Here is a 17,036-nt window from a genome sequence, read left to right on the forward strand (position 1 = left end):
TAGATTTTGCACTTTTAACTGTGACTAAAGGAGAGTATACCATTGAGAAGGGTCATCATTATCTAATACAGAAATGAGCAATACATTGCTACAGAGAAAGACTCCTCTTTGAACTAAAGTCAGATATGTTATATTACTTTTCTATTGCAGTGTAACAAATTTCCCCAAACTTTTGGGACTTAAAACAAATATTTATTATTACACAGTTTCTGTGGGTCAATACAGGTATAGCTCAGCTGAGTGCCTTTGGCTCAGGGTCTCTCCTAAGGTTGTAGTCAAGCTTCCGGAAAAGGACCCAATTTGAAGATTCAGTTTGGGGAGGATATACTTCCAAGCCCACTTGCTTGATTTTTGGCAGGCTTTGCTCCCTCAAGAGATTGGACTAGCTATTGATTTCTTGCTGACTGTTGATTGGAGGCCTCCCTCAGTTCCTCACCGTTTAGATATCTCTACAGGGCTGTCCCACGACATGGCAGCACGCTTTTTTCAAAGGAAGTAATCCATTAAGGAGAGAGAGAATGCATGCCCAGGATTTTTCATAACCTAACCCTGAAGTGATATCCCATAATGTCTATCTTGTTCCATTTAATGTGACTGAGTTGGTAATTCAAGCCCAAACCCAAGGGGAGAGAATTACACAAGAGTTTTCATGCTAGGAGGTTGAGTTGGCCCTGCCACACTGGTACACTTTCTTGTTAAATGTTTCATCAAAACTGATTGAATAAAAAAACATGTTGTAAATGAAAACTATAATGTTATCCTTAAAGTACCTGCTGATTTATATGTAAGTGATACAAAATCCAGCCACTGATAATAATAAAAGATTTTCTTCAGCATTCCTATGACTACTGATAGACATTTCGGTTATCAATGAATCCACTGAATTTCTAATGTTCTTGCAAAAAAAAGAAGGGATCTCATATGAGATCACTAGAAATGACAAAAGCTTATTAAATACAAGTTAATTACATCATTCTTTTTTTTTTTTTTTTTTTTTTTGAGACGGAGTTTCACTCTTGTTACCCAGGCTGGAGTGCAATGGCGCAATCTCAGCTCACCGCAACCTCTGCGTCCTGGGTTCAGGCAATTTTCCTGCCTCAGCCTCCTGAGTAGCGGATTACAGGCACGCGCCACCATGCCCAGCTAATTTTTTGTATTTTTAGTAGAGACGGGGTTTCACCATGTTGACCAGGATGGTCTTGATCTCTTGACCTCGTGATCCACCCGCCTTGGCCTCCCAAAGTGCTAGGATTACAGGCGTGAGCCACAGCGCCCAGCCCATATCATTCATTTCTTTAAAAAGGAATGTGCGATGTAAGCATCATATCATACAGGGAAATTAAGGCACTTATGAATACATTCATTGTACTTGATAAGAATGGTTCAGTAAAGTTGTATTTCTAGAAACCTAATTCCACTATGGAGTAAACAGGAGGAAAGGAAAAGGAGTTCATTAATGAAGAAACAGGAGCGTGTAAAAGAACTGATAAAGTAGAGAGATGTGGGATTGTAGAAGGGCTTATTTTAAGAGGAAAAAAGGTAATAAAAATGGTTAGCTTAGAGATAAATCATAGGGATGATTTTTTATGAAGAAATTTAGAGCTCTGGTTGGGAAATGAGACTTGAGAGAAACTGATGCCATTTACACTAAAGTGGGAAAAATTAATTTGTATTAATAGTAACATGGCTTCAGATAGACTTCTATCTGCAAAAACAGCAAGCTAACATGAAAGTTGCCTCCCTAACAGTCTCTATTTTCTCTGCAAAATAGAGGTACATGTTCAAAGAAGAGATAGCTTTAGTAGAGTGGTAAATAGGAGCACAAAGTAATTGACAATGTAGAGACAATTGAAGAGATTGGAGATGAGGACATCAGTCTTAGGGTTCTGAAATGCATTTTGGAATATAATGGTCAGTTTGAGTCCCCATCTCTGTATAGTACTGCATTTGCTTACTAACTAATTTCCTTAACGTCTTTTTAATCCATAGCTTCCAGGGTAAAGATCTTTCTCTAAAAGCAGTAAGGACCTCAAGGGTATATGCCCCTTTGGCTTCTCCTTGGGGTAGCTTCATGGTCTATTCCAATCATAATTGAAGTTTTTCAGGTCAAGCTCTCTTGTGCCTGGAGCCTTTTCACAGGCTCTCTCCCTTGTCCTGATGAACTGTAGGCTTTATGGGAGTAGAAATAATGTCTCTTCTGCATGTAAATAGTCAAGTACTCCCCCCAAAAATTAATAAACAAGTATTTGTTTAATTACCTAATTGAATAAGTGCTTTTTCTCCTATTCAATCATTTAAATTATGCATAATCTTCCTTAAAGAGGCAATTCAAAGACATCTGCTAAAGTTCTTTTCTATTTTCTCTGCTGTTTGTTCCCAAAACTCCTGATATGCATGCCTATCATAACGTTTGTCACACTGACCCCTGTAAAATTGTAAACTCCTTGAGAACAGTAACTATGATTTATTTATACTGAATTCTCTGAAACAAAATTTACACAATAGATTTAAAGAATGATCCAAACTAGATACTTTTGCTTCTGGATATACTAGAATAACAATACCAGGGATTTCAAAGTATGGAGTTTAGTTTGGAAACAAAAGGTAGTTTCATGAAGACGTTATAGATTGTCAAAAAAAAAAAAAAAGAATAAATTTATTATTGACAACTTGATTTTTTCATCTACATGCTCTGGCAACTAAAGCAAAAAGAAAAGCAAAAGCATCACATATTTTTAACAATTAATGCAAAGAGAAATGCATGTTATAAAAGTACACTTGAATAATGTAATCAGCAATATCTTTACTTAGTAAGATATTCATATAAAGATATAAAACTTGTTCAAATAAAATTTTAATATATTGATAAACCGTAACACAGGGTAAAATAAAATTTTTGTTTTGAGCTGAAATATTAAGGACCAGGTATGTCACCTTATGATCATCTAACAATGTAGAGATAGAATGTAAAGAACCTGAAATTATTCATTAAATTTCTTTTAAGATAGATTAGTTAAGCAAAAGGTTGGCAAGAATAGATTAATGCTTTCTAACAGATATGCTAACATTCAAGGGTTTTAAACTCAGAACTTAAAATATTTTTATAAAAAATATTGAGAAAGCAAAGGTGATAATATTTGGCATGATTTTATGAGTTTGGTTTTTATTCTTACTTTGGTCAAAGACCTTATTTCTTCTGATTAGAATTAAAATGTCAAGATTCTTGCTTACATATCAAATATATTCTCAAATAGGAAATCAGCTCATATACTGGGATTTTTTTTTTCCCCTTGGAGTTAAACACCATATGAGAAAGAATGCTATGATAAATAGCTATTATTTTAGAACCTTGATTATACTGACTCTAGGAGAATCTCAGTGGAATAAATATAAAATTTTAAGGTATTTGCATTATGATAAATTATCAGAATTAAGTTCCTTGCAGAAGACAACTCTTAGGTGACTGAGGGGATAGATAAAGCTACTTAGTGTTCTCCATTTAGGTATTAGGGAGTAGCTACCAAACTGTGAGCTGTTTGATAATAGTTAATATTAAGCCACTCTTTCTGTTAAGAATTAGTCAATGCTCTCAGTGAAGTCCTGTCTGTATTTCATCCTTATAATGCCAATGCTTTCAGTGGGAAAATAATGCTATAGGTGGAAGACATTCATTCAGTAAACTGCTTTGTTAAATGAGATGCATTTTAAAATGGAGGAGGTGGATAGAATCTAGCCATGGCTTTATTACAGTGTATAGTAAACCTCTTTTTACAGATACTTGTTACTGTACATATATGTGTGTGTGCATATATATATATATGTATATATAGTAACTATATGTAATCTCTAATACATTTATCTTTTTAGAATCCAGGTATGAACCACTACTTCTAAACTCATTTTTTTCTATTTAATTCTTCATTGACGATGGTTCCTTAAACAATCTATATTAAAATCTAGCGTGTTTAAACAAAATTAATGAACTAGCTGAGAAAGCTGCTACTTTAAACCATATGAGTCTCATTTTCAGTATAATTAATAGAAAATATTTCATCAATTGAATTGATGGTAATTGAATTAACTTCTTCTGTTTCTCATCCAGTGTACCAAACTTTTCAAACTAATTTTATTGACATTAAGGATTTATTGTAATGGGTATTTTTCATGCTTAGGTTTTGAATTCACTCATTTCTGTTCAGTAGGATGAATTGCACATGCTGTATGCCTAACAGTGTTTAGGGTTCTATAGAGGATGAAAGACAAATATGATAAAAATTTCTTATTCATCAAATAGTTCATCATCTTTCTGAGGTAACAAATTTTTGAATAAAATAAAGATCAGAAAGTAATATATATCAAAATGTAGGACAAGCCCATGGCATGGGTGAACAAGGAAGCGAACACTGAGGAATAAAACAGGATTAAAATAAAAGTATCTATGAAAGAGAAGAAATATAAAGCATCCTCCAAAAGAGGTAATTATATAGGAGGTGCAGAACAAAGGTCAAAGAATATGAGAAATAGACAGAGCCAAGGTATGACAATGGAGAATACTGTTCTTATGGGAGAATAGAGTGACAGAACCAAAGAAGAAAAAGGTCTGCATAAGAGATTGACTCACCTCAGAAATAGAAAGGAAAGCTACGATTTAGAAACATTTTAGACTCTAAGGTACAAATTCACCTGTGTACCAGAAGGAATGGTAATAGCTGTAGAAAATAAACTGACATTTTTCATTTAGGATAGCACTGCAATTACATATTAAAAAAACAGTATCAATGAACTTTGTGTAGCTGTTTCTATTCAAGCAGAAAATAATGATTTTATAATTTCTCATTTATGTATGTATAAAACAAATTATACTGGCAATTTCCTATCAATATACATAGATCTTGCCTAGAGCTGGATGATTCTGGCACATCCTCATCTTTCATGAAATATGAAACTCAAATTAATAAGCCTGTGTTACTGATTATAATAACAATGTGATTTGTATGCAAGTGGTCTCCAGAACTCGGAATAAACCAAATTACAAATTAATTCATGTAAACTTGGCAATTTTAAGAAAATTTTATTTAAATATTAAATATTAAATGTTAAAAAATATAAATATATATATCTAAAATATATATAATATATATTTATAGTAAAATTATTAAAAGTAAAATTATGTTGAGAACTTAAGAACTAGGTAATAGTGATAAATATTTATGCAAATTATAGTTTACATTATGATATATACTAAATAATATTAAAATAATAATCATGCTATTGCATGATGCCATGAATAACCTCAAAGTTTTGGCCATTACTCTTGAGATAAGACAGCACTTGTGTTACGACATTTAGCCTTTTGCCTGCAATCTTTAAACATAAGAGATGACCAAGTCCTCTAAGTTCTAGCACCTGATTTTTTAAGAGTGGTGACCAAAAGATGGGTATTAAGAAACTAAGGAAAAGAGAAAGTTTGAGTTTCGCTTAGCTTCTTCAAACTTGTATTTTAGAAAAATAGAATTTGAAAAATCCTATAAAATTGAAAATCCTTGGGGATGATTAAATACATACATTTTGGTATCTGATGTCCACTAAGGCATGAACACAGTGTCTCTGGGGATTAAATTTACTTTTAAGGAGTATTAACACAATCCATCATATTCACTTCAGAATTTTTTTACTGTAATACTATAATGTGCTGAATCAGCTTGCTTAATCTAACTTCTCTTGAATAGCTTTATTCTATTTCACAAGTTCTAATTTTGTTGACCAAAATGATTTAAGTTTAAATATCTTTTGGCACTGATTTATCATGAATAAACTTAAGACCTGGAAACTTACTGGGAGAAAAGTTTCACAATTATTTGTTGATTAACACTGCTTTTATCATCACCTCTAAAATATACAAGTAAATAAGTAGTTTGCATTCACTGACTGGGATAACATAATTATTACTCTATATGTAAGACATTGAAATTCTATTTGAAAGATTCATCTCAATGAGTTGTAGTTCTTGTGTCTTTTTCTTATAAAACCAGTAAAATTTGCCTTTTTAAATAAAATCTAACCACAATTCAATGCACCTTTATTTAGCCTATTCCCAAACCTAATAAGAACTTTGGGATAATTCAGACCTGACATTTTTAAACCTAGGCAAAATAGTTTTTACATATTATGAATTCAACAAACAAATAGAAATAACTCGTTTGAATTTATATTATATATGTAAAAAGAAAATGTTAAGAAATGTAAACATAATCACAGGCAAACTGAATCCCCTTAGTGAGAAACAATATTCAGTACTGACACAATACCCTAACATTACTAATATAAGAGAGATAAGTCGTACATATTAATATGTTTTTGTTAGATTATGTATTTATTAAAATACATGAATTCTGAAAGACATGGTATGCACTATTTTGTTAGTTAACTATGATAGGTCTTATAAATATTCTATTAATGTTTTATTAAAAAGTCCATTTCTTGATTGGATGTATTTTCTGTCAATTAAATCAAAATAAAAGGTCATGCAACCTAAGAGAAATAAAACTCTATATGAAAGGGCATAAGAGAAGCCTCACAAATGGTTTGGTGAAAAATGCCAAAGGATTACTTATTATTCAAGAATGAATAAAGAGGAAGAAAATGAAGAGAGAAAAACATGAGGTTCTAATGTAGATTCCATAGAATAAAACGAGGCTTACATGGCATATAGCAGAAGCAGCATAAACTGGTGTAAAAGACTGACTGACTTACTTCAGGTGAAAGTAAAATGTGTACAGCATATGCTTTACATCTTTAAAAAAACACATAAGAATATGAACTTTATGAAATAATATAAGAGAACAGTGGACCAAGAAAAAGATGGAACTGGATAAAGTCTAGATATAAAGGAGAATTCTATGAGGTCACAAAAGAGTGATATACCTTAAATAGCATAATAGCAGATAAAGATAACACTAGAAGCAAAACAACAGAAAAAACAATATGCTGTGAAAAGTCAGTTCTGTGGAAGACAGGTTTGAGATTCTTTCCTACCCTGAAGGGGAAAAATGATAGAAGGTAATTTTGAAGCAGAAAGTGAAAATGCAACACTCGAAGATAAAACCAAAAAAGAAAACTGAGAACCATATGAATAAATATGCATGCTTCATTCCAAAATAAAAAAAAAAAAAACTAGCAAATTGATTCTACCTTATAATAAAAAGTCAATGGTGTATTATAAAGTATGTTTTATTCCTGTAATGTAATATTCATTCAATATTATGGAATAGCTTTGATATAGCCTAACACATCAATAGAGAAATAGAAAAATCTTAGTTGAATATCTTTATATATAATGATAAATGTAGTACTGATTATATGAGAAATAATATATGGTTTATATACTTTAATTCTCACTAAAAACTTATGCTAGATATCATCATTTAGTTATCATCAGTTACCTGATGAGGAAGTTGAGGGAATGAGGGATTTAGAAATGAAGCCAAAGTCATCCAACTGTAATACAAAGAATGCAGTTTTTGCTTAAAATGTGGACACACATATTTATATACTTATATGCATACATGTGATCTTATGTGTAAAGAATTAAAGAAAATTTCTCTAAAAAATTGAAGGATAAACTACATCATGTCACTACACATATGTAAGTAAATTTTTTTTTAAAGCTAAGGCAACATATGCCAAAATGTTAAGAAGGCTACTTTCTGAGTGATTCAATGATAATGTTATACTGTCTTTTCTGTTCATTAGTATTTATGTCCAATATTCATATAAATAAGTTTATATACATTATATGGAAAATTTATATGTATATTGTAAAGTGTTACATATTAACATATTACTAATAATTTATATGATTCTGTTATCAAAATGAAATAGTCTTAAAGCCAAGGAGTAGTAAATGATACCAGATAAGTCCTACTGCCCTAAACAAGTATAAAAAATGGGCAAAATAGATTAGAAACCATTTGTAGAGAATAGAACAAAAAAACAGGATAAGACTGCAATGCATGAGAAAAGAGAAACTAATGGAGTGATCTCCATGACAGTCAAGTTATCTGCCTGAGGACAATTTCCTGACCTTGCCACAGATCCCCAAAATTCAAGCAGAATGTGAAGATCCCACTCAGTCAGGGAACAAAGATTAGCGTACCATACAGTTGAAGTCATTGGAATCTGTGGGTCAAGATAACAGAAAGAAAAGAGATATGCAGGGTTGAATCCAGAAATCTGCATGGGGTTTCCTCATGAGTCTCTGCTGAAGGGTAGACTGTACACGAAGAAGACTAGAAAAACCAAGACTTATAATATAGCAACCTTTGTGGGATTGACGACACAATGAAGATGGTAAGGGCAAGGAGACCTGGGAGGAGAGCAGCATGGAATATTGAAGTTTCAACTATGAAACTTGATGAGAGTGTTGGGATCTCATAGAACTCCTAGCAACACAATGAAAACTAGAGAGGCTTTCCCTTAGGAGCTAGAATCATACCTGGGAGAAAGGTCGTCTCTAGACATTCTGTAAAAAAGCCCAAATGCAAGCGCCAATAAGATCCATAGGTAAGACAGATTTAGAGATTGAGTCCCATAAAGTTAGATTATTCTGGGAAACAATTTTGGCTTTTCATAGATCTGCGTTAGTAGTGTAAAACCAAGCCTATACAAGTTCAGCATGGCCAATTTATAATTTAACAATATGCTATAACAAGAGCCAATAGCACTGTGAGAAAGATGACAGCTGAAGAGTCTCTATAATGTTCTATCTACAATGCCCATTACTCATTGAAAGTCACTAGATATACAAAGAGATAGAAAATATGATTCATAGCCATAAAATGTTAACATCATTCCATAGAAACCAAACTTAAGAAAGTTAGACTTTGGATTTAGCAGATAGAGGCTTTAAATAAGGTATTATAAATCTGTTCAATGAAATAAGAGAATGTGCTAAAAGAATCAAAGGAAATATAATGAGTGAATACAGAAGTTCAGCAGAGGAAAAGAAACTATACAAAAAGTCTAAATAAGAATTATACTACAAAGTACAATAAATAAAAAAAATTCACTGGATAGATTTAACAGAAGACTGGAGGTGACAGAAAAAAAAAAGTCAATGATCTTGAAGACAAAATTTTCCAATCTGAGAAAACAGGGGGAAACATTGAAGAAAAATAAACAGAGCCATAGCAACCTATCAAAGAATAATAAGTAGAATTATATATATATATATATATATATATATATGCTTTCATATTTTTTCATAAAAATATATATTTATGTACTTATATATAAATCGATTTTGCAAAAGAGAGGAAAGAGACCCATGGCAGAAAATATTGTTAGAAATAATAGGGTCAGGCACGGTAACACACGTCTGTAATCCCAAGGCAGGAAGATTGCTTGAAGACAGTTGGAGATCTACCTGGGTAAGATGGGAAGACCCCATCCATACAAAAAAAATTAAATTAGCTAGGCATGGTGGGTGCCCCTGTAGTACTAGCTACTTTGGAAGTTGAAGTGGGAAGTTTCCTTGAGCCCAGGAGGTTGAGGCTGCAGTGAATTGCGATGGTACAACTGCACACCAGTCTGGGTGACAGAGCAAGACCCCATCTCTTAAAAAAAAAGAACATAACATAAATTTAAAAAACATTTAATGGAAAAGACTTAGAAGAAATTAGCATAACCCTGAGGAAGATGAATATAAAGAAAACCATATTTACGTCCATCACAATCAACTACTGCCAATCAAAGACAAAGGGAAATTCTCCAAAGTGGCCTGAGACAGAAAGAAGAGCATACTATGAAAAGGGACAAACATGAATGATGGTTTACTCCACATCAGAAAGAACATGCAGAAGATAATGAAACACCTTTAATGTGCTCAGAAACAAAACCCTGCCTGAATTCTAAACCTTATGAGAAACATGAGAGAAATGACAATATTTTTACTTATGTGAATCAGAAAAATTTTGTCCCGAGAACGAGAAGCTCACCATTGCCAAAAATGCTGAGAGATGCCCTTTGGGCCACAGGTGCCAGATTGTAACTCAGATCTACAAGTAGAAATGTAAACCACCAGAAATGGGAATAAGTGGAAATTGAAATGCCATATTTCCTTTCTTCTTGTAATTTATAGAAAATATATTAATATCTGGATCTTTAAAAATATTACTGTAAGGTAAGGTTTTAATGTAAACAAAAGTAAAAGACATATTTTACTAAATAAATGGGACAGATAAATGAATTACAATGTTGTATAAGGTTGTTTGTTACATTTGTGGAGATATAGAATGTCAAATGAACAGGATACGGTAATAGTGGAACATGTGAAGGGAGTTTGAATTACAATTTGTAAGTATGAAGAAGTAAAATATTGACTCTAATTAGACTCTGAAAAGTTATATCTTATTAATGGTAGAACCATCCGTAATGCATAGTAAAAGGAGATATAGTTAGGAAGTCAGTAAATAAATTGAAATCTTAAATTTTTTTTATTTGTTTATAAATCCTGAAAAAAATCCTTTCCTGAAAAACAGGAATAGAAGAAGACAGGGAGAAGGAAAAGCAGAAGAAAGAAATGCAAACCAACAAGATGGTATATTTAAGTATAAACACATCAATAACTACATTAAACATAAGTAAACTAAGCACGGAATTTAAAATGACGAATACAAGCGATAACATAAATTTCATCAACATTATGCTGAGGGAAACTCACCAAACACACAAAAATTATACACTGCCTAATTCCATTTATATGACACTCTATAAAAGAAATCATTGATTAGTGATAGAAGTCTGATCACTAGTTAGCTACCAACGTGAGAGTGGCTGGGAAGATAAACTACAGAGGAAAGTGAGAGAATTGATTGAGGAAATGGAGATGTTCTGTATCTTGAACATTGATACAATCAAGACACATTAGTTGTATCTTGATCAAGTATTTATATTGTAGTACATATTAGTCTAAAATTATTGGCCTGTACATGCAGAAATGAATTTTATTGCATGTAAATTATACCTTAATAAAACTGATTTTTAAAAAATTATCTATTAAAATACTGATTGCCTAGTGATTAAGATGTAAGACTCTGAAACTCTGACTTCGAATCCTGCATGTGCTATTTTCTTACTGTATGACATAGAGCAAATTATTTAACCCCTCTAAGTTTTCTTATCTATAATGTGGGAATAATAAGTACTTCATAGGATTGTTAGGATTAATTCTTCATCTAGAATAAGTGTTGAAAATATATTTTATTGTATTAATATCATTGTCATTAGTATCATTACTGTGTACAGCACATTAAACTATTGAAAGGGAGGTATCAAATGATGAGATAAAAGCTATCTTCATTTCATTTTCTAATACCTCTTTTGGAAGAAAAATGAGACAGGTAAAAATCAAACTGAAAAAATGAGATGCTAAATCATAATAAAAGACAACAGAATTAGAGTCAAATTCTGACAAAGTTAGTCACGATTACATGCTATATTGATTTCCTATTGCTACTGTAACAAATAAGAAATGATCACCAACTTTGTGACCTAAAACAATACAAAAGCATTGTCTTATCATTCTGGAGAACAGAAATCTAAAAAAGTATTCTGGGTCTAAAATCAAGATGTCAGCAGGACAGGCTTCATCTGAAGCTCTAGGCGAGAAGCCCTTTTCTTTGCCTTTACTAGCTTCAAGAGGCTGCCAGTAATCCTTGTGACTAACTCCTTCCTCCATCTTCAAAACCAGCCATGTAACATCTCTTTCTCTCTCATTGCCTTCTTTCCTGTATCAAATATCCCTCTGCCTCTGTTTTATAAGGATGCATATAACTGCATTTAGGACTCACCCTGGTAATCTAGAATAATATTCCCATTGCAAAATCCTTAAATCCCTTTTCCAATATCAAGCAACATTCACATGTTTTAGGGTTTTAGGACATGGTTATTTTTGGGTCAAATGTCATAAGAGCAAGGCAGGAAATGAGACGAGAGGACAAGACACTGGAGTGTTCTGTAAAATTTCAGTTTAAGAAGTTTACAAGTGTTTGGTAAAGGAAAAATAAATTTGAGGTGAAAATGAATATGCAAAATAAAATGTCATTGTCATTTTTAGGTGTCTTAAATGTTTATCTACGTTTGAAAGGGCAAACAACAATAGAGAATCCACTGTGGTCTTCAAGTGGGAATAAAGGACAAAGATGGAATGAGGCTCATGTTAATATATATCCAATTACTTCATTTCAGGTAAGAAAAGTAATTTTGGCTAATTAATTGCTGTATACGAGCATAACATTAAAGGTGGATCTTGAGCAAATAGCAAAATACGAATATTCAGAAATTCCATGATATAAGCATCACAAAAATTACATGATTAAGTTTTGCTTTAGTTCTGAAAGCTGTTTTGTAAAGAGAAATGCCCTTTTCCTTTATTCATTAATACTCATCAAGTAATAGATTTAAATAATAGTCTATTCAAATTTAAATGATTCACCTGGAAAAAAATATAATCCATTTCTATCAAATAACATGCTTATATTTTATTTCCTGAAAAAAAATTACGTATATATGTTTCTACCATAATGGAACTTGGTAATCAGTTCTCAATCTGTTTGAATTTTTCTTGATGAAATTTTATATAGTTTAGCAAAATATGCCTCTTTGATTTAATACCATATCAGTAACTGATCACTGATTATTAAAATTAAGATCACTTTAAATAAGTTATTTTTCTTTGTTTTTATATAGAAAAGTAAAGCTTAGAGGGTTAGCTAAGACAGCTACAAGTAAAGATACAGAACCTTGAAGACTTCAACACTGGCCATCATAGCTAGAGACAACAGATCATGAAACTATTTCAATGGAGTTAATACACTTTTCCATTATTTTAATGTGTGCAAACATATATACATATATAAATATATTTACATATCCAAATATTTTTGTATTTTAAAAATAAAGTATCTTTAAAGTCTATGACATATATCTTCTATAGCGCTCTGCCTTATTTCAAAGAATTCAGATCTATTTCATGAAATTGTATTTACAGCATTGAATGTTTCTTCTACTAGTGATTTTTTTTGGATGCATTTCATGGCGTATGTTGTAAGGTTATAAAAAATCATGCCAAGTTTTAATTGGTGGAATGACCTTTTCTTGTAATCTAATCTAAATCAAACCAGGATGATAAAAATACATAGTCATTCACAGTGATAAAGAATAAAAGAGTAAGACCAGGCAATTATATGCAAGTATATAAAAGTTATTCCCATATGATTCTGAAAAATAAAAGAATCATTTTGTTTCTATGAAGTACAATTGTGAAAATGAATGGCAACATATCATCAAACTAAAGTAAACTGGGAACACAGAATTCCAAAGCATTACTGATAGAAGTAACCTTAGTATTAAAATGCATATACTGATATTGGCATTTAAAAGTCATTTTTTTCCCTGAAAGTTGATATTATTCTAGATATACTGTCACTTTCCACATAACTGCCTCTACAACACAAAAATTCCACCAAGGTTCACAATAAACAAAAACATCAACTCACATACTACAGAATTTTCTAGGAAAACAGATGTTAATCTGAAATTTGGCACACAAAAATAAGTCAAAGATTGGTTCCCTAAGGGCCCTAAGGACCTTTGCCAATGGGACAGCATCAAAAGATTTTACTGGGGAGGAAATGGTACATCACTCAGGTTGCTATATAGAAGACAAGTTCAAGAGGGAAAATGGGGTCTGCAAATGTGTTAGGACATCTTTGTAAAATTCACATGAAAGATGAAGGAACAAATCAGGGAAGTGGTGTAAAGAAAACAATGATTTCAAGATATGCTTCACTGTAAAACTTAGCAGAATGTTTTAATTTGGGGAGTAGCCACGAATGCCATGAACTAGGAAGTCCTGAATAATGCTTATACTACACATTACATTAAATAACAAAAGAAGAAAATATATGAATTTCAGGGATGAATATAGTTACTTCTATTTTAGACATGTTAATATAAAATGTCTCTGGATATCTTTTTAAAGATGTGCAAAAGGTTATTGTATATGTTCATCCAAAGTTTTGGGGACAGGTATATTTATGAGTCATCAGATTATATATGCTACCTAAAACTGTAAGGGTGGTTGTTATTAACAAGGAAAAGTATACATGTGTAAGCGTCGATTAAAGGATGGTACCATGCAGAACATTAACCAATCATTAAGGCCAGGCGTGGCAGCTTACGCCTGTATCCCAGCACTTTGGGAGGCCAAGGTGGGCAGAGCATGAGGTTAGGAGTTCAAGACCAGCCTGGCCAACATAGTGAAAAACCCCATTTCTACTAAAAACACAAAAATATACCATTGCATGCCTATAATCCCAGCTAGTCAGGAGGCTGAGGCAGGAGAATCGCTTGAACCCATGAGGCAGAGGTTGCAGGGAGCTGAGACCATGCTATTACACTCTAGCCTGGGCAACAGAGTCAGACTCCATCTAAAAATAAAAAACAAACAAAAAAAAGAACTCTGGAAGGCAAGTCCAGTCCTAGGTAATATACTTTAGAGTTAGAAGGAGAGAGATCTAGATGTTCACGGAATTTAAAGAAGACAGTGAAATTCAAATTACAAAGAAGGTTGAGTGTAAGGGAATAGTACTATAAGGGAACTGGTAAACAGAATGGTTTCAGTTGAGTCACAGAAGCAGAAACTACATTTCATATGTGGATACAGAGTGTCTACTTTTGAGAAATTTGAATAAGCCAGTAAAGCAACTGGAAAAAATTACCATCTTAACTAAAATTGTTTCACATTTCAGAATAGAATGACATATAGGCAGATATTAAATTATGTGATTTATTCAAATACTTCTTTTCTTATGTTTTTTTTTCACATTCACAAAAGTACAGATTTTCCTTATTTTCAATTATATTGGTTACACAAGGGAATCGGCTTTCTTATTCAGAATGTTGTGGCAGGGAGAATCCTGAAGAGAGTTTCCCCCTGAATATAAGGAATGAGGGGGATTTCATAGGCAAAATGAAAGAACCCAAATTTGCCAGCTCTAAATATACATTGCAATCTTATAGAAAGGAGCTTTTCTTTGTGATTTGGCCCATCTTAGCCATAGAATCCTGGCCCCAGAATTGTTGACTAGAGGAAGGAACTTCAAGAAGTGAATTAATCTTTTGTTACCAGGAAGAATGAAGTCATTGTACCTTCAGAGCAGTAAGTTTTTACAGTTCACTACAATCGACAGACTCTGGGGTTTACATATTAAATTCACAAAAGGACATGTACAGTAATGTTTGAAGGAGATGTTCAAGAGTGTTCAAATGAGTAAAAGTTTATTCATAATGGTCTAAACCTTGGTGAATCTCCCTGCTGTACTCAGCTCTTCTACCCATTGCAACTGAGAAATCAGGCTGGGTTTGTATAATTGATGCACAATGTTACCATTTCTGGTGTTCTTTGTGTCATTTTATAGGTCTCTATTTTCATTTATGAGTGTTATTTTACCTGAGGGATTTTCTTTAACATTTCTCGTAGTGTGAGTCAGTTAAATTATTTCCACCTTCTGTACTTCTTCTGAGAAATGTCTATTTCACCTTCATTTTTTGAAAGATTTCCTCTGAGAATAGCATCCTACTTTTTCCTTTTAGAACTTTACAGATATTTTACCAATGTCTTATTGTTTGCATTGTTTCCAGGAATAAATCTGTGGATAGCCTTAAATTTATCCTACTGTATGTAATGTGACTTTTTTCTCAGGTTGCTTTTAAGATTTTCCTTATCATTTGTTTTTATAAATTGTATTGTGGTGTGCTTTGGTATATTTTTCTTCCTTCTACATGTGCTTTGTGTTCATTGAATTTCTTGGATCTGTAGATTTAGAGGTTTCATAAATTTTGAGGCTTTTCTCACTAACGTTTCTTAAGGTATTTCTGCTAAGTCCTCTTCTCCTTTGAAGATTCCAGTCACACATACACAAAGTCCCTTGAAGGTGTCACACAGCTCATTAAGGCATTTTCATTTTTTTCTATTTATGTTTAATTTGTGATCATTTTTATTCTGTCTTCACATTCAGCAACAGTTTCTTGTGCAATGTCTAATCTACTTTTATTCAGTGTATTTTTCGTCTAAGTCAGTAGATTTTACATCTTTAAGTTCAATATGAATCTCTTTAGAAAATATTTTTATGGCTTTAGTTAATATTTTGAATGTATGAAATCTAGTTAGAATAACAATTTTAAATCATTACCTGCTGCTGCTAACATCTATTTAAGTTCTTGGTTGGTTTTGGTTGATTGATTTTTCTTCTCATAATGGATCATTGTTTTTTTGATTTTTTTTTTTTTTTACAAGTCTGGTAATTAGATTGGGTACCAGACATTGTGACTTCTACCTTGATAAGTACTGCATATTTTTGTATTCTTATAAATATTCTTGAGCTTTTTTAGGGAAGGTAGTTAAGTTACTTTGAAACAGTTTGATTATTTTAGGGCTTGCTTTTAAGATTTGTTAGGTTAAAGTAATATTTGATATGGGGCTAATTATTTCTCATGACTGAGGCAAGAATATTCTGAGTCCTCCACCCAATGTCCCATGTATTATGAGGGTTTTCCATATGGTGGATGGGAACAGTCGCCATTCCCAGTCCTGTGAAGGCTGGGCACTATTAACTCAAAATTATCCCTCTGGTTCTTTCCCAAGTATTGGGTAGATTCCTCATTTCATTTGCTGGTCAGTACTCTGCTAAACACTCGAGGGGGACTCCCTGCAGTCTTCTCTGTTTCTCTCTCATTTTACTATTGCCACCCTTTTCTCTGGTATTCTGCTCTGAACATCCTAGCCTTCCTTGTTATTTTGAACTCTCATCTCCTTAACTCAGATTTTCTACAAGGCTTCACCCTTTTTTCTTCTACTTGCACCATGGCCTATAAACTTGGTATTGGTCAGTAATAGAATTCACCTTATTTGATTCCCATTTCTCAGGAATCACACTTCTTCATTATCTGATATCTTGTATCCTGAACACTGTGGT

At 32.5% G+C, this 17,036-nt stretch overlaps 1 protein-coding gene across 1 annotated transcript in view; it reads left to right on the top strand.

Moving 5' to 3' along the window:
• LOC108293853 (MAM domain-containing glycosylphosphatidylinositol anchor protein 2) overlaps positions 1-17,036 on the top strand; it is a gene marked incomplete at its 5' end in the record, with an annotated part of 80,249 nt that overhangs the window by 50,670 nt on the left and 12,543 nt on the right. The window contains one exon of the mRNA XM_017515448.2: positions 12,116-12,246. Coding sequence (XP_017370937.2) covers positions 12,116-12,246 — 131 coding nt within the window. The remainder of the gene's footprint in view (positions 1-12,115; positions 12,247-17,036) is intronic.

This window comes from Cebus imitator, unplaced genomic scaffold (genome assembly GCF_001604975.1).
Source record: "Cebus imitator isolate Cc_AM_T3 unplaced genomic scaffold, Cebus_imitator-1.0 Scaffold551, whole genome shotgun sequence".
Lineage (NCBI taxonomy): Eukaryota > Metazoa > Chordata > Mammalia > Primates > Cebidae > Cebus > Cebus imitator.